The sequence below is a fragment of the Anopheles nili genome, chromosome 3 (assembly GCF_943737925.1).
Source record: "Anopheles nili chromosome 3, idAnoNiliSN_F5_01, whole genome shotgun sequence".
Classification (NCBI taxonomy): domain Eukaryota; kingdom Metazoa; phylum Arthropoda; class Insecta; order Diptera; family Culicidae; genus Anopheles; species Anopheles nili.
Genome location: NC_071292.1, coordinates 63,223,233 through 63,247,008, shown reverse-complemented (window position 1 = coordinate 63,247,008; position 23,776 = coordinate 63,223,233). Strand labels below are relative to the sequence as shown.

The window sequence follows — 23,776 nt, the reverse complement described above, 5'->3', positions numbered from 1 at the left end:
CGTTAAAGAGACACCACCGAGTTTGCAGACTCGAGGCAAATGAGATTAGGAAGTTGCTCAACGAAAGCGCTTCATTTGGAAGCGCTCATTGAGCAAATTGAATGAATGCAGAAAGAAATAGTGAGAAGACGAATAGACACATTAATGTTTACCAGCATTCATTTTCACGAATGTCCTTTGATGTTCCCTTAAACTATGTCAACCGGAATGAAAACGGATTGACCAACTACATGATAAGAGATGAGAAAATACGTGAGAGGAAGTGACAAGTCTGAGAGACTGGCAGTACGCGAAGATAATCTACAAATTTTTAAGAGAGGCTGGAAACACACTAAAAAAATAAACATAATAAAAAAACCCCATGAATCGCATCCGCTTGAGTGCAATAATTGCAAGCCGAGTTAAGCCACGTCCCTTAGATCACGTGGAAGGCTGGGAAGTTGAAGATGCCTCAAACAAACGTGCCTAATGGCACGTTCATGGCAGGTGCAGTTGAATTCCGTCCGTTTCGTCTTGACAGATGCCATGTCAAGATGAATAAGTGGGTGCAAAAGCGTGTCTCAAAGCGGTTTGAGCTTTGGATTTAATTTGCATCCAAAGCGAAGATGGCTTTTCTATGTTCGTTTTGTCCCTCCTCGTCATGCGTGTTTAGCTCTAACTAAGGCGCATCAAATGCCGGTGGACTGACGAGTCGAGCCGATTTACATACACGGCGCGATTTGGACAGGGATTAGCAAGTTCGATATGCATTATTTCACCCCGCTGCTCGTATGTGTGTTTGTGATTAAGATGTTTGCCTTTCACGTACGAATTTCGATTCAAATTGAATTCCATCCGATAACTGCTCTAGAAACTGTCGAACGATTCGATGAGCTTAGAGAAGATGGCGTGGTAGAAACCTGATTGGTTTTGCGTTTCCGACCTTGACGATCGCGACGTACTTGATGAGACCGATCTCGCAAACCTGTTTGGGAAGCTAGCACTTTGGCATCGCCTACTGAGATGTTTAGCTGATGCGGTGTTTTGGCTAATATTGCAATATTCACACGACTGTTTATTGTGGAAGAAAGATATGCGCTTGGGTTGGGTATTTTTTTTGGATCCTCCGCGACATGACGTCGTATTTATTCCAGCAAACTGTTGCTTTCTCCAGCGACTAAAGCTTAAATTGTAATAATTCCAACAAGTCATCTATCTGTTGGTGCCCTACAGCTGCTTCACCATCGGACGGTAGCCATTCTCGTCGGCGGTGTACGTGACAAGGTATCGCTTGCCATCGTTATCGGTGTACTCGTACGACCCGCTGACTGAGATTGCCTGCACTTCCGGATCCGCCGCCGATGCTTTCAGCTCAGCTTTTTCTTCGCGCTTCTGGCCATCAGATTGCTCGTAGCTAGTGAAGAAATGGCACAATGGAAATGAGCGTTTTGGGTGGAAATTTTTCGCCACCACTGCGTCTTACACTTACAAGAACTTGTAGCTGCCATCGACGTTCATTTCCTTGTCATCGGACACGATCGAGGCTTCCTCGGCAAGACACACTCCGAGCAGACACACAAAGGCAACTGCAACAACGAGCTTCATTTTTGAAGGATTTCAAGCTTTTGGGCTTACGAGAACGGCACAAAACGACGTTGGGTACGTTCTAATCAACGCGTCAACAAACTGATGTCCACATCCCTTGGGAGACGGGCTTTTATATGCGAAGTTTTGATCACAGAAAAGTGCTGCCTGCCCTCCCGGACACCCCATGAGGACACCCATTAGTATCCCCGTGGCCGTTCGTCCTGGCGGGTTCATTTATAGTCGTTCCCCATTCGCTGGACCGGGTTCACGTCTTCCCAACCGGCCTCGTTGTCATCGTCGATCGGGTTCTGACGACCGGTGGAATGTTGGCGCGCTTTTGCGTAAACTTGATTCCGCTTTTCCGCTATTTTATTGCCACCGGTCACTCCCGTCCCGGCTCATCATCCTCGAAACCCGAAACGAGGTGGAAAGTATCATCACCATCATCATCACCGGTGGATCGTCACCACGAAACCGCGAAGACGCGCGCTCGAATACGACCCACAAAACGTCGGCTGTGACACCGAAAACGATCTCCGGTCAAGGATGGGGCTCGCTAATTTACGACCGTAACGCAAAGTTCAAAGTGCGTCGAATTAGAATTTCTAATGGGCCCTGGGCTGGTGGATTGGTTCGTTTGAGGAGGCGCAGATTGGAAGAATGCATATGCGGGGTCGCATGTTCTGGCGCCTACGTCATGGTGGCTCTTCCCGAACGGAATCATAAAATTGAGTGTTATAGCTTCTACGGGCGAGGCGGAACGATCGCCGAAACTGCGCCTCAGGATATCGTTCGAATGATTCGAAGATGTCGCCGAAAAAGGGGATGCATTTCTCAATTATCCGGTGTTTGGTGAAGCTTATGCCGGTTACCAACGGGCCGCGAACCGGTTGAGATGGATTTTTGAGCACCTTTTTCCCTCGTTCAAACCGAGATGCCGATGCGATATCGTACTACTTTGATTTGAGCATCGATGACACGGAATGTGATGCATTGAATGCATCAGCTGCGACGATTGGCTTTGGCTGACTCATCGTTATCGCTGCTTTGCATTGATTCCCTGCTTCGCTAGTGGCTTCTTAAATAGTAATTCAAAATTATGTAAAAACGCAATCTCGTTAATTTTATCTACGTCTGAAGGCGAGGTTTTGCGGTAGGAAAATTTATGTAAATTTATAAGCATTTTCGTTGCAAACATTTGTTGGTAGGAGATGATAGTTGCATGAAGAAACCTGTGTTTCAGTGAGCCTTAATTGTTCTAACTGATGGCTGTCCTTTTGTTCTAGAATCCTTATTCTTTCGAGACTTGATTTAAAACATCTTCGAGACTCTTCAATCGCTCGTGAGATGGTGATTTATTCCAGCAAGAACTGTGCTCTCCACCATCTATATTAATTAAGCATTCGAACGTAATAAAATTGGCAAAAACCTCCCCCAAATTGGCACAACCAGGAACTCGGTGTAGGAAGTCTGCGTCTCCACACAAAAAAAAACACACATTCTCTCGCCAGAACGAAATCCCAGACGATCGGTGATCATGTCAGAAGTGGACCATCGCGCGAAAGCACCCAGAACGAAACCAAATCGACGGTCCGGCGCCATGCAAAGCAATCTGGAGCAATAATTATCCCGAACCGGATTCCGACACCGAAACCGGGTCTGATAAATCAAACCTTGAAGCAGCATCTTCTCCCGTGACCTTGCGAGCACAGCCTACACCTACATCGCCGGCGAGCCCCTTGGTGGTGGTGGGAAAGGATCAAGTCTCGCACAGAACGAGCTCCAACCCACCAAATACCGGCTACTGCACCGGTAGAGATTCATCTTCTCGAGCCACGCGCAGACAGCCCACCGAAACCCGGTGCTGAAAGGTTACGCTGGCCATTTATTTGAATACCACTCCAGTTTCTACGAGATGGCGGCTCCCAACCCGGGGGTGGCAGCTTTCGGCAGCCGGTTCGGGGGTGATTTGGAGCCTCTGACTTATGTCTCTCGTCGCGAGCGAGCGCGTGCTTGCTGATAGCCTGGCCGGAAAACGAATGACAACAACGAAAAAACAAATACGAAGAGCTCGTGGCTCCGGAATCTGTATCAGTTAGTGCGGAATTTGAATTAATCGAGGCCGTCCGGCGGTTTTGCAGCCGGGGCCACTTTTTCGGGGGCTGCCGGTTTTTTTTTGTCGAAGAAGCCTCCCAAAGATGAGCCCCCCAGCCGGCCAAACCAGGTGGATATAAAACCGTGTGGGATTCCAAACCGATGCATTGTAGTATCACCGAGCGTAGTGAAAAGATCTAAAACACAAGCCTTTTTTTAAAAGCGCAACCGTAAAACTCTAATCCGCAACAATGAAGTGCATGGTGAGTGGTTCTAGCTGACGCAGTGATAACGAGCGTTTTTAATTGTAGTTTGACACGGTTGCTCACTGGAATAGGCTTTTTCCTGAGCCCTAAGAATCCTGACACACTCAGTGAAACGGGAGGATGCAATCACGATCGTAAAGAGCTTCTTGGTGGGAGATTTTCTTGTCTATTTCCCCACGTCTAATGCTGATTTATCTGAGCGATTCATCTTCCCGAATAAGCATATACCGATGGCTTTTGGTTATGGCTCGATTATGGCTTACCCAAACCATGGTCAGCTATCATCGCCGTGGTGTGGAAATGTTACGATCGGTCTAACGACACTATCGCCGGCCTTAAAGCCGTTCGTGAAGTGATCCACCCCACAAGGTCGCCATAAACCTGGGTGAAAATCATCATGATCCTCTGCTAGGCTCGTGCTGATGAGCGAGGCTTATTAGAGAGCCTTCGGGCTCCCCGAGAGCTCGTATTTTGACGGCTTTATTCGGTTCCTTGACGCGATGGGTTTGATTGTCGTCTAAACGACGCCGGAAACCGCACCGATTTCCGGCTTGCCATTTCAAACTGGGTCTAATGCGCGCTACCACGTTCTTCCTTGTTCACAGATCGTTCTCGCTGCCCTGATCGCCGTCGCGGCTTGCGCCCCACAGGGTGACATCGAGCTGCGCAACCTGGACATCGACCACGCCGGACTTGTGGACGGATCGTACAGCTTCAGCTACGATCAGTCGGATGACCACAAGCGCGAGGAATCGGCCGTACTAAAGACGGTGAAGAACTTCGACAACGAGGACGTACCGGCTTTGGCCATCACCGGACAGTACGAGTTCACCGATCCGGACGGCAAGCGTTACATCGTCAAGTACACCGCCGATGAGAACGGTTTCAACCCGACCATCACCGAGGCCTAAGCCGGGTGACTCGCCATCGCACAAAATGTCCTTTCCCACTGCCAGAGGAAGACCGTTCGCCAATCTTACGGGGGGTGCCAGTGGTTTGCCTTTTCCATTGCGCACCGGAGAACGTTAAACAAACAACAAAAAAAACGAACGAGATGAGAGAGCGAGAGAGAAAAGAATCCTATCGAGCGCGTTGTAAATTCGATGTAAAATAGTACGGAAAAATAATAATAAAAAATCACAAAAATCGTCAGCCGAATGTGTCACTTCCATTTTCAAGCGGCTCATCGCGACAAGGTCGCATTTGGCTTCGATTTTCGATCCGGCTGCTGTGATGTGAGGACACGAACGACCTTGACGGTGGGACATGCTGGGGGGAGAGAAAGACAGTGAGTGGGATCAAATGGAGACTGAGGTGGCACACGGATTTGAGGTTTCGGGAAGCGCGACGAGCCAACGACGCCAGATGCCATCGATCATCAAACGCGTCGTCAAGAGTGTTTGATAATTTGTGCTTGATTTGTTTGACTATCATAGCGTGCGAAAGGGCCTCCGGATCGACCGACCGGACCGGATCGGTGATGTTTGAATACGCACGCGCGTTAGTGTTGACGCTATGCACATGAGGAGCCGCTGGTTGAGGCGCGAGGACAACACACGCTTTGTGTTTGCGCCTCGAGACTCGCGCACGAGCGTCTTACGCCATCGATAGTGTCATCCTCGTGCATCGGTTACTACGCCTGCTGGGATGCGTTTTTGATTCTCGTTCCCTCACGCACGCATGCGTCCTTCTTCATGCGCCATCGTTCCTTCAATCTCTCACTCTTTCTGGCTCATTTTTATCTTTTCCTTCTGATCGTCCTATCGGACGATGGTTGCGTTTCGCAATGCCCACTTCGGAATGGAACGCCTTGGTCACACATTTTTTGTCTTCTATTGCATTTCAAGTGATGGCATGGGACATAAAAAACATACCCACACACGCATCCCAAAATAATGGCCCGCCAACTGAGAGGGAGTGTTCGAACAAAAGAAGACATGAGCAAAAAAAACCCAATCCCCAAACCATGGAAATCGATGCCTGTGAATCGTTCGGGTCGTGGCGTCGTGACGAATGAGAGTAATTGATTACGTGCGATAATGAGATGGACGTTATCTCACCGGTGGTGGGCTTCCGGGCGGTGTCGATTTGGGGAAACCAAACGTTGACAAAGGTCACGGCGAGGAAAGGACACCCCTCCCAGGTGGGAGGGCGACAACCCCCATAATTCCACCCTTTTCGCGTGGAGTTTTCGCCGGTTTCGTTTTCGAGCGTAATGATGATTGAAGCTGTTCGATTGTTGCAACCGAGTCGGGTTTTGGGAAATGCCTATTTGTACGATCCTGGCCGGTCGTTGGACCCGGGATTTGAGCGCGACCGTCGACGACGAACCCGAGACATGCTTGACCGGATCGCGGAAGGCGTTAATTTTTAAACAAGCCATCAAGCCTGGCGTAATCATACCGCCTGCTCGTTGGTAACGGCAACTCATGACTACCGAGATGATTTGCACGGGAGAGGTTTTGTTTGGTTTTGTTTTCATTGCCACCTTGTTTTCGGGTTGGTTTTTTTTATCTTAGTTTATTTCGCTTTTTCTGTCTCGTTCTCTCCGCCGTTCGCGAGGATCGTTACGATGTAGCTTTGAAGCGAACCTTCGTTCTCGAACGGTAGATTATTTAATCGTCAAACATTTCTCAACCTCGAGATCCTGGTGGAGTGGGAGGTTTCAGTTAAATCATAAAAAAATACATACACGCTAACGAGTGGCTAGTTGATAAATGGCAGAATTTAGCAACGAAATGAGGAAGCTTTATTTTTCACGCAATGTCACAAGCTACACAGTCTGCTCGATGCTGCATTTTTTACAGATGCACCTGATGCGTGTCGACGCTTAACCGCAATGGTTTGTGAGGTTATGATCGGCTCTGTCACCTACGTGATAATTTACGTTTACATAATTGACTCTAACTAACCGTGCATTAGCTTTCTGTTTCCTGAGCTGTGTAGTGGAACGAGTAGGTGAGGTTTCATGAATTGAAAAAAACTCAGCGATGTATTGATTTTTGATGAACTGTATAATGTTGCATTGTTTTAATAGAAAAATAAATAAAATATGATTATTTTTATTTGAATTAAACTCGGTACATTCATTTCTAGAAATTAAGCACTATAAATCATGAATTGAAATGTTGCATCATTCGTAATTAGTAGTATTCCATCATGAATAATTATCAGGCCTTAAGGATTTGCAAACAAAGTGTGTTTACGATGTACTAAAATAAGCAAAAATTAATAATCCATTGTAGTTCGCGACGAACTGAGAGTTTATGGTAAAGTAATAAAATTACTGAACTATAGCTTCATCTGTGCTCCCAAAATATTTCTGATCATAAATCCCATCGGTAAAGGTTTTCGACGGTATTTACATTGGCATGCTTGCAAAAGTAACCACTCGGCAATTTTGTCCAGGCTTTTGGGCACGCTTTTATTGCGCCCAGACGCTACCGTGCGCGTTCGTCCTCCAACTTTTGACACCCATAACCCGTCTATTGCCTCCCAAAACAGCACCACCAGCGTCATTCCCGTCGAGTGGCGGCACAGATCGACGTGCTCATCTTCGTGTATTTTTTTTTTCATCTTCTCTACAAGCAAGTAACTCTCCCACCGGCGACGTGAGCACACATGCAAAAGAGCATAACTTCCACCGGTGGTGATAAATTGCGCCCGTCGCAATCGGCGGCAGCGTCACCTAAGCCGCATCCCTGTCGCCTTTCGCCGGTGTCCAGCTTAGCCGTTGGGTCGCAGTATAAAAGGAGCCGCGCAGCATCTTGGGCGCTTATTATTCTGCCCGCGCGGTACGCAACTTCAAATCGTGTCAGTACACTCGTCCATCGCTTCCCGTCGTAACGCAGGGACGTTTATTGCAGCTCCAGGAGTTTGTGAACGCGCCAAACCGTCAACAATGAAGCACGTGGTGAGTTTAAACGTGATCGTCGAGATGCTGTGTCTCGAGATGCGGACCCAGTGCTGACGCTGGTTTACGTGTTGTGGAAATAATTTGTGAATTTTAGTGACTGTTGAAAAATAATCAAACGAATTTAAAGAGCTTCTTTCATTGTACGACCTTCAGTATTGTACATGTTTTTTTGGAGAAACTATGTGAAATAGTGTGAATCATCGCATTTTGATATTTTTGGTTTTTCAACGAGTTTTTTCAGATAGTATATTTTATACAGTACATTTATACGAGTTAGATAGTATATTTTAAATTTCTTTAGAGGTTTGCCGTAAGTAGGCAGCTTCAGTATATTAAAATTTTGACAGTATTTTAAATTTTCTAAATAATATAGATTAACCTTTCATAAAAAGACCTTCTTTATCAACTTCACTAAATTTGTGTAGTTTTTCATTTTGGCATACAAGATTAAGAAATATCTTAATGCAATGTTCTGGACACTCAAATGACTCCAACGCATAAAACCGCTTGCCATCGCGTCATCTCCCTTATTGTTGCGAACCATTCTACGGTCTGAATCACCCGGAGTAAACATAAATCAGTATTATCGGAACAAGTTTTGGCTCTTTCGAGTACCCTATCATTCGGACCGGTGCTAATGTGACATCAGAATGCGTTGACAAAGATGCTAAACCATGTCACATACTAAACCCACGCAACTGACTAGTCCATCCTGTGGGTTGCCGAATCAAGCATGACATGCAGCCATTAAAAAGTTTGGAGGTTTCTCCATTTTTTCGTACCTATCTAGATTGCCATCTTTGCTGCCCTGGCCGTCCTCTGCGTAGCTCAAGCTCAGGATGACGTACAGCTGGTGCAGTTCAACAACGACAACAACGTCGATGGAAGCTACCAATTTGCGTAAGTTTCGGTTTGAGGGTGCGAATTTATAACCTCCGTCTCGTGCTTATCCTGTGGCATTAAGGGTAACTAATGTGGTGCTTTCTTATCTTTGTTAAAACACACACACACATTCACTTCGCAGATACGAGCAGAGTGACGGTCAAAAGCGAGAGGAAAAAGGAGAACTGAAGCCAGTTGACGGAGCTGAGGAACCAGCGCTGTCTGTGACGGGCTCGTACGAATATACAGATCCCACCGGACAGCGGTACCGCGTGGACTATGTCGCTGACGAGAAAGGATACCGTCCAACGGTGACGAAATTGTAAAAAACAGAGAGAGAGAGAGAGAGAGAGAGAGAGCAGCGAATGCCATCAACAGGGAATACAGTGAGATTGAACGAAACATACAGTATGAAGGCCAATAAATGGTGAAAAATACACATTACGTTTCTTTTGTTATGAGCGAAAGAAGTATGCTGAATATGATATGATAACATATTCTATGAGCATTATACAGTAGTCAGGATACACATGATTGAAAACCCCTGAAAGTATGCAATTTAATTTCTTATACTGAGTATCACCATTTTGAGGATCGTCGCTTTCTTTTAAAAATCGTTTTCGATTTCTGTTGAAGGCTTTTGTATATATCTGAAATCACCAGCGTCATATGTCGCGGCTGCATTTGTTTATGATGTTTTGTTTAAGCTGACCATCACGTATCAGAGGTTCGTCGCTTAAAAACTGCCGTCGATTTCTGTTGAAGTCTTTTGAACACAACTGACATCCCCAGCTTCAGATGTCGCTGCTGCATTTATTTATGTTTTGTTTATGCTGAGTATCACCTTTTTTCAGGTTCGTCGCTTAAAATCGCTGTCGATTTCTGTTGAAGTCTTTTGAATACATTTGGCATCCCCAGCAATAGATGTCGCTGTTGCATAGTTTCTTTCGATTTCCATGACATCTGCTAGCAAAATCCATAAGCTCTGTAAGTTTTTCCTACTGAGAAGATCACGTGCTTATAAATCGTTTCCTTAGCTTTCGGCTTCGTCTATGGAATGGAATGCATATGTGCTTTTCAACATCATCATTAAATTGTCATCGACTCCGGGGTCAACCATGTCCCAACATTTGAATGAATCGTACTTCACAGACTGGTATCATTAGTACGCGATTAAGGTGGTGAAGTGACACGATCATCAAAATGACAGATGCCAGTTTTTGTGATCAATATATATGATGTTGAGAAAATTGCACGACCTGATTCTGAAGCATAGAGAAGCCGACAAAGGCTTTATTTGAACGGTTATAAAATGAGGTCCATCAATTTAGTTCAACCGACAAGAGAAAGCAGCAAGGTGTTGGAGATCGGTCCAGCTGGTGCTGGTGCTCCCGCTGCCGGTGGCTTTGGTACGATGCGATAACCATTTTCATCTGCCTCGTAGTTGAACTCGTACGTTATGCCGTCAGTGCCTTCGTACCGGTACAACCCAGTCACAACGAGAATTCCAGTGTCGGGGTTGACCTCTCCCTGTTCCTCTCGATACTGTCCGTCTTTTGTTTTGTAGGCGAAGCTGTAGCCATTCTCGTACCGCGTGTTTTCGTAGAATACCAGATCAGGGCCTAAGTTTCGCGCCGGTCCAGCTATGTCAGATGCGGCAAACGGAATGATAATGGCTGCTAAAAGCCACCAGCAGCGAACGGACTCCTTCATTTGAAAATAACACACAAAAAATTGGAGGTTTTCCAAACACTATATCTGCCTGCACTGTCTAAAGATTGCTAGAAAACTTACCATGGCAAAGCGCAAAGGTTTAATGGTTAAAGGGAACCAAAATTTACCACAACAGACAATCTGAATCGAGATGACCACTGGTTACGAAGAAGCCGTCACAACTGCTGCTGCGCTTCGTTGCTTAGCGACCGGTTACTTTAGCCGTTGCGAATGGGGAATGGTCGGAAGATGCTCTCATCGTACAGATCAAGGTCACGCTGGTGAATGGTAAGTGTTGCCGACCAAATACATGGATGCGATTTTGATAGGTGGCTTCGAATCCTCTGTAGTATTAATTAAACCCCTCGTCTGCTCATGCAGGGTACGATAATGTTTCGCTCAAACAATTGCTCTCGTCTTTTTTACACATTTTTAAAATATGTTTTGTTGCAACAATTATCTTCACTTCAAAATGCATCTTTTAGCACAGCTGCAGACGCCTCTCAGCAAAGGCCATCCACTAATATCGGCTCGCGAAATCTTGTTTCCAAAAATATAACGCATTTTTCGTCAGTTTAAATTCATCCTTCTATCGAACAGGTTTGTGGCGCTGACCGGTCTCTTGTGTGGCAAACTTCGCTGCGAATGAAGATGGAGTACAAGATAGTAAAACCGTGTAGACGCTAGCATTCGAGAGCGAGGTAACAACACTGTTTGATAACCTTTTACAGATGTTTGCTGCACTCTTTTTCACAATGTACTCGCACATTGTGTGTGGAGCACCTGCGCAAGATGTAGATCCAAATTTGAAGAGCTTTTATCACGAGCTAGACGACACCGAGCAGATGTTTACGTAAGCAATAGCTTTGCGGCCATTTAGGCAACCCATGTTACGCCTAGATATTTATTGCAGTTATAGAACAAAAGACGGCCAAGCTCGAGAAGAAACAACGTCCTGGGACCCGGAAACGGGTAAACTGGTCATTTCGGGATGGTACCGCTACATCGGACCTGACGGAGTCTACTACACGGTTCAGTACGTGGCGGATGAGAACGGATTTCAACCGCTAGGCGCTCACCTGCCCGGTGCCGATCCCAACCCGGATTTGTACACCATTTCCACACCTCAATCGGGTGGAATTTCTAAAACCGTGCTCCTGTCTTTGGTGGGATAGGATAGTGAATGTTACTGTGCTGGTATTATGTGCAAGTTATGTGTGATAGTATCAACATTTTCACAGAGCCTTTTTTTTAATTAAACACCGAACAATCATGAAACCGAGAGTATTGATATATAGTTGCAATAAAACCAAGCTTACTATCTAAATGAGTTGTCTAGTGTAAATCTATCATTGGGCTTTCGTAGCAAATCATCCATGCATGTGATTCCCCCACCAAAGCTTGATATTAACCTTTCAACAAGCCCGCGCAAATCAATGAAAAGGTATCTCCGATACCTCGATCGAGTCGTAACCGTCCTCGTTCAACGTTAAATATTGGTTTCATGACTACAGACACCACGGAATGTCTCGGATTAATCCAACGCGATACTAGAAACAGGTTAGACGTCTTTTGTGTTCGTCTGAAAAGCTCACCTCGCCATGGTTCACCTGGTAAGTACTTGAATCGTCGTTCGCTCCTGTGAAATAATAAATCTAAATGTTTTGGAATTTTTTAAAGAATTTAGTACATTGGTCAAAGTTTGCCCTGGTGTTGCTCACGCACACAGACGGCCGCCCCATGGACGAGAAGGATAACAACTTGGAACACTTTCAGATCACGAACGACGAGCATGGACAGTCGTTTTCGTAAGTATTTTCATTGAATTCTCGTCGAGCAGGATCAGTATATTGTTCAAACTGCCCTTGTCCTGTATCACAGGTACAAAACAAAGGATAACCAATGGCGGAACGAAATGGTGGAGGTGGATCCCGACACTGGGAAGCTGACCATATCTGGCTGGTATAGATACATCGGCCCAGATGGGCTCGTCTACCAGGTCAAATACGTGGCCGATGAGAATGGCTTCAGACCACTTGGAGCGCATCTTCCCGGAGCTGATCTATCCGATCCAAACGCCTTCAGTGTCATCATGCCTCTAAGCGACAGTATTTCGCGAACTGTACTACTATCGTTGATAGGGTGATTTGAGATAGGCTCACCCAAGAAGATGAAGATGAAGAGGCGAAAATCCCCTTAAACTGCACCCCTGAATTATCCGGTTCGACAGCATGGCCTCAAGAGTGCTGGAATTTATAATACGCGCGCAAATATGTGTTGTATCCTTCGATCAAGCGCCTCAAAGCTATGTAAATCCTCTCGCTTTAATTATAATACGGTGATAGTATTAAAACAAAACAAAAAACAGCGAATGAAGATGAGAAGCAAAAACCGTCTCCTCAAGGGGTGGTGAATAGACGAACCAAGCAACCGAAAAATAGACACAAACAAAAAATACCAGTGGCAAGCCGTGGAAGGCGATCGCAGAGAGCGATGATTTGTGGTCTCAGACCAACTCGTGGAATCGGTCGTGGGTGTGGATCCTCGACTTATTGATGAGTTTACTTTGACGAGGACAATTGCGTTAAAGAGGGCGCTTCTTCGTTGCATCCCATCGCAACGTAGGTGAATCTGCTGCACTAATCGCTGGGTCGGCTGCGCGTTTGCAGAAGTATTTAAACCTCGCAGCCATGCAGGAGTGCTACCGTATAGTTTTACCATCTTCGAAACATGTGCGCGCGTAAGGTTAGTCGGTTTGTGTATGATTTTGTCGGATTAAGCTTTGTGTGGATTGATTTTCCTTTCTTACGATGTGATTGTTTCAAACACATTTTAGATGACCGTGTTCTACGTCCTTTTGCTGGTATCCGCCATCTCGCTGATATCTGCCGCTCCCGTAGGCGAACAAGATGGTGATCTCGTGCGGTACGAGAACGTACAACATGAGAGCGGCTATCGGTTCTCGTAAGTACCCTTGCTTACTCCACTCACGCGGTGTGTGGAATGATCACTCGTTTGGCATTAAATAACGGCCAACGTATGTGTTTTTGACACAGATATGTGACCCGAGATGGTCAGGAACGGGAAGAGGTCGGTATGATCGACCTCAACAAAGGTGTACTAACGGTTAGAGGGTGGTACAGCTTCCGTGCTCCGGATGGAACCACCCATCGGGTTGACTTCGTTGCGGATGAAAATGGCTATCGCGTTACGAACGAGCCAGTGGTTGATGGGCCGCTGCCCGCAGTAGGACAAATCGACAAGACCTTGCTCTTGTCACTTGTCGGTTAAGAGGTGAATAGAGAGGTTTTCAAGTAGCATTAGCTATATCACTAGGCAATTGCAATGAAAAGGATACAGGTTCCTAATATCTTGATAAATGTATTCTATTAGAAACAATTGAAAGCATTGTTATAGAGGATTAAATATAAATAAAATAAATCATTCTATACAGTGGTATAGCAAAACATATACTTTATTCACTTTTTTCTAAACTAACATAAAAAAAATAAATATCTCGTGAATTGTACTACCATCGTTGATAGGGTGATTTGAGATAGGCTATCCGGAGAAGATGAAGATGAAGAATCCAAAATCCTCTCAAACTGCACCCGTAAATATCCGGTTCGACTGCGGGACCTCGCAAATATGTGTTGTATCCTTCGATCGAGCGATTTTAAAATATGTAAATTCTAGCTCTTTAATTAGAATACGGTGGTAATATTAAAACAAAAATTCAACCGTTGAAGATGAGAAGCAAAAACCATCACCTCAAGCGGAGGTGAATAGACGAAGGAAGCAACCGAAAAATGGACACAAAAAAGTTACTACTGGCAAGTTGCGGCAAACGATCGCAGTGAGCGTTGATTTGTGAGCTCAGTCCAACTCGCGGAATCGGTCGTTGGGGTCGGTCTTCATCCCATTAACGAGTTTGCTTCGACGAGGACAATGGCCTTGCCGAGGGCGCTGCTTCGCAGCATCACAACATCGCAGCAACGTCTATGAATCTGCTCAACTAATCGCTTGCTTGGCGCACGATCGCAGAAGCATTTGTGCCTCGCGATCGTGCAGCAGCGCTACTGTGTTGTGTTGCCATTTTGAAAACCTGTGCGTGCGCAAAGTAAGTCGATTTGTGTAGGGTTTGTTGGACAAAGCTTTGTGTAGATTAATTTCCCTTTCTTACGATGATTTATTTTTAACTATTTCAGATGACCGTGTTCTACTTCCTACTGCTGGCATCCGCCGTTTCGTTGATATCTGCCGCTCCCGTAGGCGAACAAGATGGCGATCTCGTACGATACGAAAACGAACAAAATGAGAGCGGCTATCGGTTCTCGTAAGTATCCTTAATGACTGCCCTCACACGGCGTGTAGAATGATCACTCGTTTGGCATTAAATAACGACCTACGTGTGTTTTGTGGCGCAGGTACGAAACCCGGGATGGTCAGGAACGAGAAGAGGTCGGCACGATCGATCCCAACACGGGCGTTTTGACGGTTACAGGGTGGTACAGCTTCCGTGCTCCGGATGGAACCACCCATCGGGTTGACTTTGTTGCGGACGAAAATGGCTATCGCGTCACAAACCCGCCGGTAGTGGAACAGGCTATTGGGCCGCAGTTCGCGGCAGCACCAATTAACAACGCTTTGCTGTTGTCACTTGTCGGTTAGGAGATCAACAAAAAGGCTTTAAGGTAGCTATCGGGTATCATTAGGTAATGGTATCGACGCGGGTACAAGTTTCTATTGTCTTAGTACATGTTTACTGTTAAAACGAATGGAAAGTATTGTTATAAGGGAGAAACTATGATTAAAATAAACCAACAAGTCACTGTGTATAGCAAAACATATATTTTATTCACTTTATTTCAAAACTAGCATAAAAAAGTGAGCCAATCAACATCAACAAGCTTCACTGCCACTCGTTTCCATCATCCCATCAGCAGTGAAAGGAACGCCTTTTTTCGTAGGTCCGCACCCGTGATATTGCGCGTTACAGTGCGTGCCCTGTAGCCCTTTTTACCGCTCGTGTACATCACCATCACCATCGTGCCGTCCTTGCTCTTGAACCCGTACTGTCCCATCAACATCAGTTCCTGTTCCGGTGTTCCGACGTTCACCAGCATGGCCACTTCTTCGCGAAATTGTCCGTCACTCGTTTCGTATCTGAATGGTACGAAAAACAAAGCTCTCTCTCAGCTGAAGAGAACTAGTAAAGGGACTATGATGCTGCACTTACTTAAACCGATACATTTCCCGTCCCTGCACGCTCTCGTAGTTGACCAGCTGCGAGTCCTCGCTTAATTCCGGATCGATTGGAGCGCATTGTGTGACACCTAGCAGAAAGGCGACAAATGCAAGCACACCGGCAAGCTTCATGGCGATACTGATCGCTAGCATTCCTGCACGCATCCTCTTAAAAACGCCTGCCCAAAGAGGCTGATCGATAAAAAGAGCTTTGATCGATCGAAAGATGAAAATATTTGTCCATGCTCCAAACGACCAAAATGATCGAAGAGACAGCTCAAGGAAAACCTCAGCTTAGATGCCCCGATGGGGGCCCATTTTTCCAACACACGATCGAGCACCTCGATCATCGCGGTTGATGAGAGCGCATTAAATCTGATAGCTCTATCAGCCGAGGAGTGGTGCGTTGGAATTTTTGTTTCCTTTTCGGTGGGGAGAATATCGAAACCAAACCGTCGTACAGGAGAGTCCTCCTTGCACTCCTATTTTTAGCAAGCGATCAGCAAACATTTCGGTACGGCTTAGTCTAATATTGCAGACGAAAAACAAAACCCACCCGATCGTTCAGCAACCGTCATTCAACCGTCGCAACGTAAAACGATGCTCGAGCCGGCTTGGACACGAACAAAAGAAGCCGTTCGTCCTCGAATGGCGCCTGGCGAACGCACGATATGCTAATAGCGTAGGTTTGACGTTAATTTTACCGGTATTTGATAAGAGCGGGAGTCCATTTTTCGACGCTTCTCCATTACATAAGCCTTGCGTGAGGAGACGCCACTCAGCCGTGTTACATCGAAGGCTCCCTTAAAAGCTCACCAGCAACACGAACGTGTCACGCGAGAAGAACATTCTGTCAAAACCAATACCGGTACGGTTGGGGACCCGATCCTCGGTTGATCCTCGACGTTGCGTAACCTAACCCGCCAGCGAACCCGGTTGGACAAGTTCAAAAAACCCGCCCGGCTGACACCGATTTGGAACGTCGGCCAAAAGCCCTTCTGCCTCAGTGGGCCGACCTTTGGGCGCGTGCACATGCGCGTGGGGACCTATCGGGAGGCCCAATATTTAGATTACGGTTGACCGATTTATCCGCCACCTTCGGATGAGCCACTTCAAATGAGCGCCTCCGTGAGCCAGCACGTGGTGGCGTCGAGTGGGACAGCATCATAAAATTGACCGTAAAACCAACCTCCTCCGCCGCGAGTTCAATCATGCCTGTGTTGGGAACGGGGGAGAAAGATAGTGAGAGAGATTGAGAGAGAGAGAGAGAGAGAGAGAGAGCAAGACAGGACGAAAGACATGATGAAAACCAAGCGCCAGGGATGTAGGCCACGAACCCGCGACACCGGTCGAGGGAACACATCAGCCCGAAATAACGGCCAGTTGGTATGGCCGAGGAGGTCATCCCGGGGTGACAACGGTTCCTCCCCACTCGAATGCACGCTGACATAATCGATGATGCATCGCGGGGATGATGATGATGCCGCCACGCGATGATTATCTCGAGCGCACCGATTACCAGCCGCGACAGGCAGTCCTTCCACACGAAAACCGAGCCAATGTCACGGAGAGAGAGGGAAAGGTGGAGAGGGGCTTAAGTGGGGGTGGGCGACTAGTTTTTTGTCGTTCACTTGGAGCACGGGGCGTGGGGAGTAAATTTTGGAAGGCTCCATTTTGGAGTGACATGTTTTTCAACCCTCGCGTGTAGCGAGCTTTTTTGAACTCGAATCGTAGAGCTGGAACAGGTTTTTCGGAGCAGGTTGGTCGGGAAAACCCAATCGAGCTTTTCCCGCGAACCGATACGATCTCGGTTGCGGAAAAGCGTGCACATGTTGAGAAGCCCGTAATTCTTCCATGTGCAAAGGCTCTTACTTACGAGGCTTATCCAGCTGCCAACTGTTGCGTGTGGTTTTGGGAGCTTTTAAACGATCACTTGATCAGCACTTTTACACACGCACGCTTGCGTGAGTCGCAGTCTGCCGATGCTGGATTCGAGAAGAAATAGTATTTTATGTTATTTTTGTTGGCCTTTTTTTCTCGCTCACTCTCTCTCTCTCTCTCTCTCTCTCTCTCTCTCACGCTTTCCTTCGCTCCACTAGCGGGCGAAACCATCCCGTGCATAAATTACTACTAAAATGTGACTTATGTGTAAGCACGAAAGACGGCTCCATCGTTCTGCGCCACCGGAGAAAGATGAAGAAGACGCGGGCTTTCAAGGTTAACCAGAAAGCGGCTCGTGAATGGCAGCCGGTCGTGATTGGACCACTTTTCGGACCACCACCAGCGCCACCACCAGTCGTCAGGCCTTCGATGCTTGAGGGAGGTTTTCACTATCACCGATGGCGTCGCTTCTTCTTTCTCCACCTTGGGGGTGCGCCTACCCGGTACGGGGTTGGATGTGCGAGGCTTTCACATTAGCATACCGGGAATGGAGCCTTGTTTTTTCTCACTCTCGATCACTCTCGATCGCACTCGATCTCTCTTTCACTCTCACTCTCGGTGGAGACGAGTTTTGCGTCGAAGGTGGTTTTACACGCCCCAGCGGCCGGTGGCAGGAACGACCGTGAGATTAGGTGATCGGTAGTGCGTCGGTTGGTTTTTGGGAGGCCTTATGTGGCAAATAAAAATCACAAAAATCGGCACTATGCCTTACTATGCTGCTATGAGCGAGGGATTGTGCGGATTTATCCATGAGGATCTACGGATGTGTTACTAACCTTTTTAATACAAACGATGCGTTCTGTTGGGGGGGAAGATTAATAAAAGTATGATTTCACCCCAGAAAAGGTCAAATCAAAGCTAACTATTGCCGTATGATAGCACACAAACAACTGTGAAATTTATACCAAGAGAAATAGAAAACAAACTAATTTCAGAGTCTCAAAACAATCGATTTTTTTTTGTCTCGAACCAAAAAAAAATATCACTAAAATGAACAATAATTGCAGTAACCAATATTGTTAATTTAACCCCTTCACAGCTTTGCCCGAGAAGTGCTCGGGCACATTTATTGATTCGGGCAGTTTTGATTCACCTCTTCATAGTCCTCCAATTTTGGAAAAACCCCTTTTTTATTTGTGGTTTTAAAAAAACGAGCTCTAAAATTCAAAAAATTTAAAGTTTGTATTATTTTTTATTGGGGTTTTATGCTAAAAATGATAATTGGTTCAGTATTTCAGAAAATTAGTTGAAAACTGCTTGATTGTTTTCAATATCAACGACTTCTATTTTTTTAATTATAACATAATTTAAATTTCATCGTAATTTTCTTTTGTCTGGAGCAAGTTATTCTATTCAGAGTCTAGTAATAAAATTTAGTTTCTTTGCGTAGATTTTTATCGCACTTGCTTCTGCACGAACAACAAACTTTGCACTTTCGTGACTTGAGTCGAATATATCAATTATTTTATATTTTACCGACGACCTGGCCGTATTGTTCTCAACACTAGATTTCTAGACCATAATACATAATTCATTCATTCTTATTATATAATTTCGCATAGTCCATGGCTGGTGGGCATTCCCTCCCATAAAAAAATTGTAGTAATTTATAAAAACTTTACGATTTCAACACAATTAATCATGGAGAAGCTATGAAGAGAAGCATGCTCATAAAAAATGTAGAAATAACAGTGCACAAGGTAAATGAGGAAGAATAAAGTTTAATCACAACATGCACATGCACATCACATGCACAAGCGCTCAATGTACCCCAATGCAAAAAATGCGAAAGGGTTAAATAAGCTCAATAAAATCTTTCCAAACCCAAAACAAAATGCATACGAATCCGTCAATCCGATAGTTTTCAGTCATGCCAAACGCCGGCCGAGTTGCAACAAATGCACAAAAATCAAGCTCACGGCGCTCTTCTCGCTAAGCGGTATCGATTCGGCGTCGGATTTTGAACGCCAAAATCGGCTAATCTGAATTCGCGAGTAACAGGAGATCATGCGTCGAAGAGGTTGCATGTACCAGCCGAATTCCGTTTCGAACATCACTTGTCACCTAAGGGTTACCAAATTTAATGGATTTCCCCTCCAAATGTTATCAGTACATATTGCCGATCTTTCCGGCGCATGATAATCAGCATCCTATCTCGTTTGCTCTCGTTTGCTATCGATCGCATCGTTCTAAGCACACTGTAGGAGATTATAGAGCGTCGTATCTTTCCGGTCATAATTCGGTCGCAGTATTTTGTCGGTAATAATATTTTTTGCTGACTGCATACACTAAATTCTTTTATGATACAAAACAAAGCTGCAAACTGTGCACGATAAATTTATGTTGTTTAAACCATCGCTCTCTATATCATTGAGCATCTTTTTATCACAAAACTGTATGAAACTAGCGGGATTATCAAACACGGTGTCCAGCTAACACGCCTCATTCCATAGTGCAAGCAATGTAACCTCCTACGCTCGCCTGGTATAAAATATAGTTGCTTGTCCTTGTTGCGCTCACGTGCTGCTCTCGTTATCCGAAATAGTAATCTTTAAGCCCATGGCACACGGTTTTTATCAGCAGTGCCAAATCTGGCGTCGTTGCGCGTGTTTTTCGCGCACGAGGATATCACAAAAATTCTAACGATTTTTCTATCAAACCGCTGCCAGAAGGATTTTGGCGACGGATTTTGAACGCCAAAATCGACAAATCTGAATTTGCGAGTAACAAGAGATCATGCGTCGAAGAGGTTGCATGTACCAGCTGGATTATCGCACTAAATTTAATGGATTTCCCCTCCAAATGATAAGAGTACATATCGTCGATCTTTCTGGCGCATGATAATCAGCATGCCATCTCGTTTGCGTTCGTTTGCTGTCGCTCGGATTATTCTATGCACACTGTAGGGTATTATGGAGCGTCGTATCTTGCCGGTCATAATTCGGTCGCCGTATCTCGCTGATCGTAATAAATTGTCTGGTTGCAAATGGTTAAATCCTTTTATAAAACAAAACATGGTAGCAAACTGTGTACGAAGTTACTTACTGTTACTTAAGCCCCTGTTCCCCATATCATTGATCATTTTTTTACCACAAAACTATCTGAAAATAGCGGGTTGATCAAACACGGTGTCTAACTAGCACGCATCACTCCATAGTGCAAGCAATGATCACTGTTTGCTACCATGTTTTGTTTCATAAAAGGATTTAATGTTTGCAACCAGACAATTTATTATGATCGGCGAGATACGGCGACCAAATTATGACCAGCAAGATACGACACTCAATAAGATCCTACAGTGTGCATAGAATAATCCGAGCGATAGCAAACGAGCGCAAACGAGATGGCATGCTGATTATCATGCGCCAGAAAGATCGACGATATGTACTGTTATCATTTGGAGAGGAAATCCATTACATTTAGTGCGATAATCCAGCTGGTACATGCAACCTCCTCGACGCATGATCTCTTGTTAGTCGCAAATTCAGATTTGTCGATTTTGGCGTTCAAAATCGCCCTCGAAATTCTCCCGATTAGCAGCGCGCGGTCAAATTGTTCCGATATTGGTAATCGAACGAATTTTTGTGATATCCTCGTGCGCGAAAAACACGCGCAACGACGCCAGATTTGGCACTGTTGATAAAACACGTGCGCCATGGGCTTAAAGATTACTATTTCGGATAACGGGAGCAGCACCTGAGAGTGCACTATGGAGTGAGGCATGTTAGCTGGACACCGCGTTTGATAATCCCGCTAGTTTCATATAGTTTTGTGATAAAAAGATGCTCAATGATATGGGGAGCGATGGTTTAAATAACATAAATTTATCGCACACTGTTTGCTACTATGTTTTGTATTAAAACAGCATTTAATGTACGCAGCCACCCAATTTATTATTACCGACAAAATACTGCGACCGAATTATGACCGGCAAGATACGACACTCAATAAGATCCTACAGTGTGCATAGAATAATCCGATCGATAGCAAACGAACGCAAACGAGATGGCATGCTGATTATCATGGGCCAGAAAGATCGACGATATGTACTCTTATCATTTGGAGGGGAAATCCATTAAATTTAGTGCGATAATCCAGCTGGTACATGCAACCTCTTCGACGCATGATCTCTTGTTACTCGCAAATTCAGATTTGTCGATTTTGGCGTTCAAAATCCGTCGCCAAAATCCTTCTGGCAGCGCGGTTTGATAGAAAAATCGTAAGAATTTTGTGAAATTCACGTGCGCAAGAAACACGCGCAACGACGCCAGATTTGGCACTGCTGATAAAAACCGTGTGCCATGCGCTTAAAGATTACTATTTCGGATAACGAGAGCAGCAAGTGAGCGCAACAAGGACAAGCAACTATATTTTGTACCAGGCGAGCGTAGGAGGTTACATTGCTTGCACTATGGAATGAGGCGTGTTAGCTGGACACCGTGTTTGATAATCCCGCTAGTTTCATACAGTTTTGTGATAAAAAGACGCTCAATGATATAGAGAGCGATGGTTTAAACAACATAAATTTATCGTGCACAGTTTGCAGCTTTGTTTTGTATCATAAAAGAATTTAGTGTATGCAGTCAGACAATATATTATTACCGACAAAATACTGCGACCGAATTATGACCGGAAAGATACGACGCTCAATAATCTCCTACAGTGTGCTTAGAACGATGCGATCAATAGCAAACGAGAGCAAACGAGATAGGATGCTGATTATCATGCGCCGGAAAGATCGGCAATATGTACTGATAACATTTGGAGGGGAAATCCATTAAATTTGGTAACCCTTAGGTGACAAGTGTTGTTCGAAACGGAATTCGGCTGGTGCATGCAACCTCTTCGACGCATGATCTCCTGTTACTCGCGAATTCAGATTAGCCGATTTTGGCGTTCAAAATCCGACGCCGAATCGATACCGCTTAGCGAGAAGAGCGCCGTGAGCTTGATTTTTGTGCATTTGTTGCAACTCGGCCGGCGTTTGGCATGACTGAAAACTATCGGATTGACGGATTCGTATGCATTTTGTTTTGGGTTTGGAAAGATTTTATTGAGCTTATTTAACCCTTTCGCATTTTTTGCATTGGGGTACATTGAGCGCTTGTGCATGTGATGTGCATGTGCATGTTGTGATTAAACTTTATTCTTCCTCATTTACCTTGTGCACTGTTATTTCTACATTTTTTATGAGCATGCACAGCTTCTCCATGATTATTTTGTGTTGTGATTTTTTACTTTTATGTTGAAATCGTAAAGTTCTTATAAATTACTACAATTTTTGCATGTGCACTCGTCCTACTGATTTACCAACACGCAAAAGATCGCAGCCCGTCATCATCGATCTCCAGTTCCGCAGCCACTCGGCCATAGTTCACCAATATATCGTGCATCATTATTGGCCATAAATTGCTTTGTTTGCCGGCGGGATGTCCACGATTTGGCGTGACATTTTGGCGATCCCGTGCAACCAGAGCTCCAACAAATCACGCCACAGCTTACGTAGAGCGCGATCGCTGCCAAAATCGTCCTCAGACCGTCCGGCAGCTACACCGAAAGACGGAAACATCAAAGAAGAGAATGCATGCGGCTCATGTAGCGACTGCCGACATACCGAAAGGCTCCTGGTTTGTTTCAACTTCCATCTCGTGGGGCGATTTCGCATCCGCGAAAGTAAGCGATACGCTGCTCGATCGCATGACGCCAACCGCTCATCACCGCATGTTGTAATGAAAACAGAACAAACGAGCTGAACTGCAGGCACGCACACTCGGACCTACTCAAGTGCATCACGGTCTAGTAGGCGGTGTTTCAAAGTGCATCTTTCGCAGCGTCAGCGATGCCCTTCAAACGAAGCGAAACCAGATGCACGAAAGCAAAAGTGATCTGCCCGTGGCCCAGCCTCGCGCCAGACCTCGAACCAGTTCGCGCGAGTCGAAGGTTCTGCGGTTCTAACGGGATGAAAATGCGTGCGAGGACGACCCGCAAGCGGGGTCATATTTCAGGTGCGTAATGCGGTTCGATTTATTCGCCAGAGCCGACGATTGATCGAGGAGGAAACGCCTCACAAACAGGTTGGTTGCGCATTTCATGATCGATGTAATTGATAAACGATCGAAGCTCGCCGTCTGGTTTGGAACCGCAGATCCGC

The 23,776-nt window shown here is 45.5% G+C and overlaps 7 protein-coding genes across 7 annotated transcripts; 5 read left to right on the top strand and 2 right to left on the bottom strand.

The window, feature by feature from the left end:
- Positions 1-1,188: 1,188 nt before the first annotated feature.
- LOC128724802 (endocuticle structural glycoprotein SgAbd-3-like) lies at positions 1,189-1,584 on the bottom strand. Its single transcript, XM_053818523.1, has 2 exons — positions 1,469-1,584; positions 1,189-1,393 (listed from the first exon to the last, which is right to left on the bottom strand). The coding sequence occupies exons 1-2, from the start codon at positions 1,582-1,584 to the stop codon at positions 1,207-1,209; spliced, it is 303 nt and encodes a 100-aa protein (XP_053674498.1). The 3' UTR covers positions 1,189-1,206.
- Positions 1,585-3,838: 2,254 nt separating this feature from the next.
- LOC128727183 (larval cuticle protein 16/17-like) lies at positions 3,839-4,962 on the top strand. The gene is made up of 2 exons (XM_053821063.1): positions 3,839-3,923; positions 4,532-4,962. The coding sequence occupies exons 1-2, from the start codon at positions 3,912-3,914 to the stop codon at positions 4,835-4,837; spliced, it is 318 nt and encodes a 105-aa protein (XP_053677038.1). The 5' UTR covers positions 3,839-3,911; the 3' UTR covers positions 4,838-4,962.
- A 2,762-nt stretch (positions 4,963-7,724) lies between these two features.
- LOC128727184 (endocuticle structural glycoprotein ABD-5-like) lies at positions 7,725-9,116 on the top strand. The gene is made up of 3 exons (XM_053821064.1): positions 7,725-7,839; positions 8,633-8,742; positions 8,867-9,116. The coding sequence occupies exons 1-3, from the start codon at positions 7,828-7,830 to the stop codon at positions 9,048-9,050; spliced, it is 306 nt and encodes a 101-aa protein (XP_053677039.1). The 5' UTR covers positions 7,725-7,827; the 3' UTR covers positions 9,051-9,116.
- Positions 9,117-12,177: 3,061 nt separating this feature from the next.
- LOC128724801 (larval cuticle protein 65Ag1-like) lies at positions 12,178-12,583 on the top strand. The gene is made up of 2 exons (XM_053818522.1): positions 12,178-12,245; positions 12,319-12,583. Exons 1-2 carry the CDS (start codon positions 12,178-12,180, stop codon positions 12,581-12,583), a joined length of 333 nt encoding a protein of 110 aa, XP_053674497.1.
- A 584-nt stretch (positions 12,584-13,167) lies between these two features.
- LOC128724800 (larval cuticle protein 1-like) lies at positions 13,168-13,728 on the top strand. Its single transcript, XM_053818520.1, has 3 exons — positions 13,168-13,182; positions 13,274-13,401; positions 13,494-13,728. The coding sequence occupies exons 1-3, from the start codon at positions 13,168-13,170 to the stop codon at positions 13,726-13,728; spliced, it is 378 nt and encodes a 125-aa protein (XP_053674495.1).
- A 917-nt stretch (positions 13,729-14,645) lies between these two features.
- On the top strand, positions 14,646-15,108 carry LOC128724799 (larval cuticle protein 65Ag1-like). The gene is made up of 2 exons (XM_053818519.1): positions 14,646-14,773; positions 14,865-15,108. Exons 1-2 carry the CDS (start codon positions 14,646-14,648, stop codon positions 15,106-15,108), a joined length of 372 nt encoding a protein of 123 aa, XP_053674494.1.
- A 260-nt stretch (positions 15,109-15,368) lies between these two features.
- Positions 15,369-15,816, bottom strand: LOC128726543 (uncharacterized). The gene is made up of 2 exons (XM_053820358.1): positions 15,677-15,816; positions 15,369-15,603 (listed from the first exon to the last, which is right to left on the bottom strand). Exons 1-2 carry the CDS (start codon positions 15,814-15,816, stop codon positions 15,369-15,371), a joined length of 375 nt encoding a protein of 124 aa, XP_053676333.1.
- Between the last annotated feature and the right edge of the window lie 7,960 nt (positions 15,817-23,776).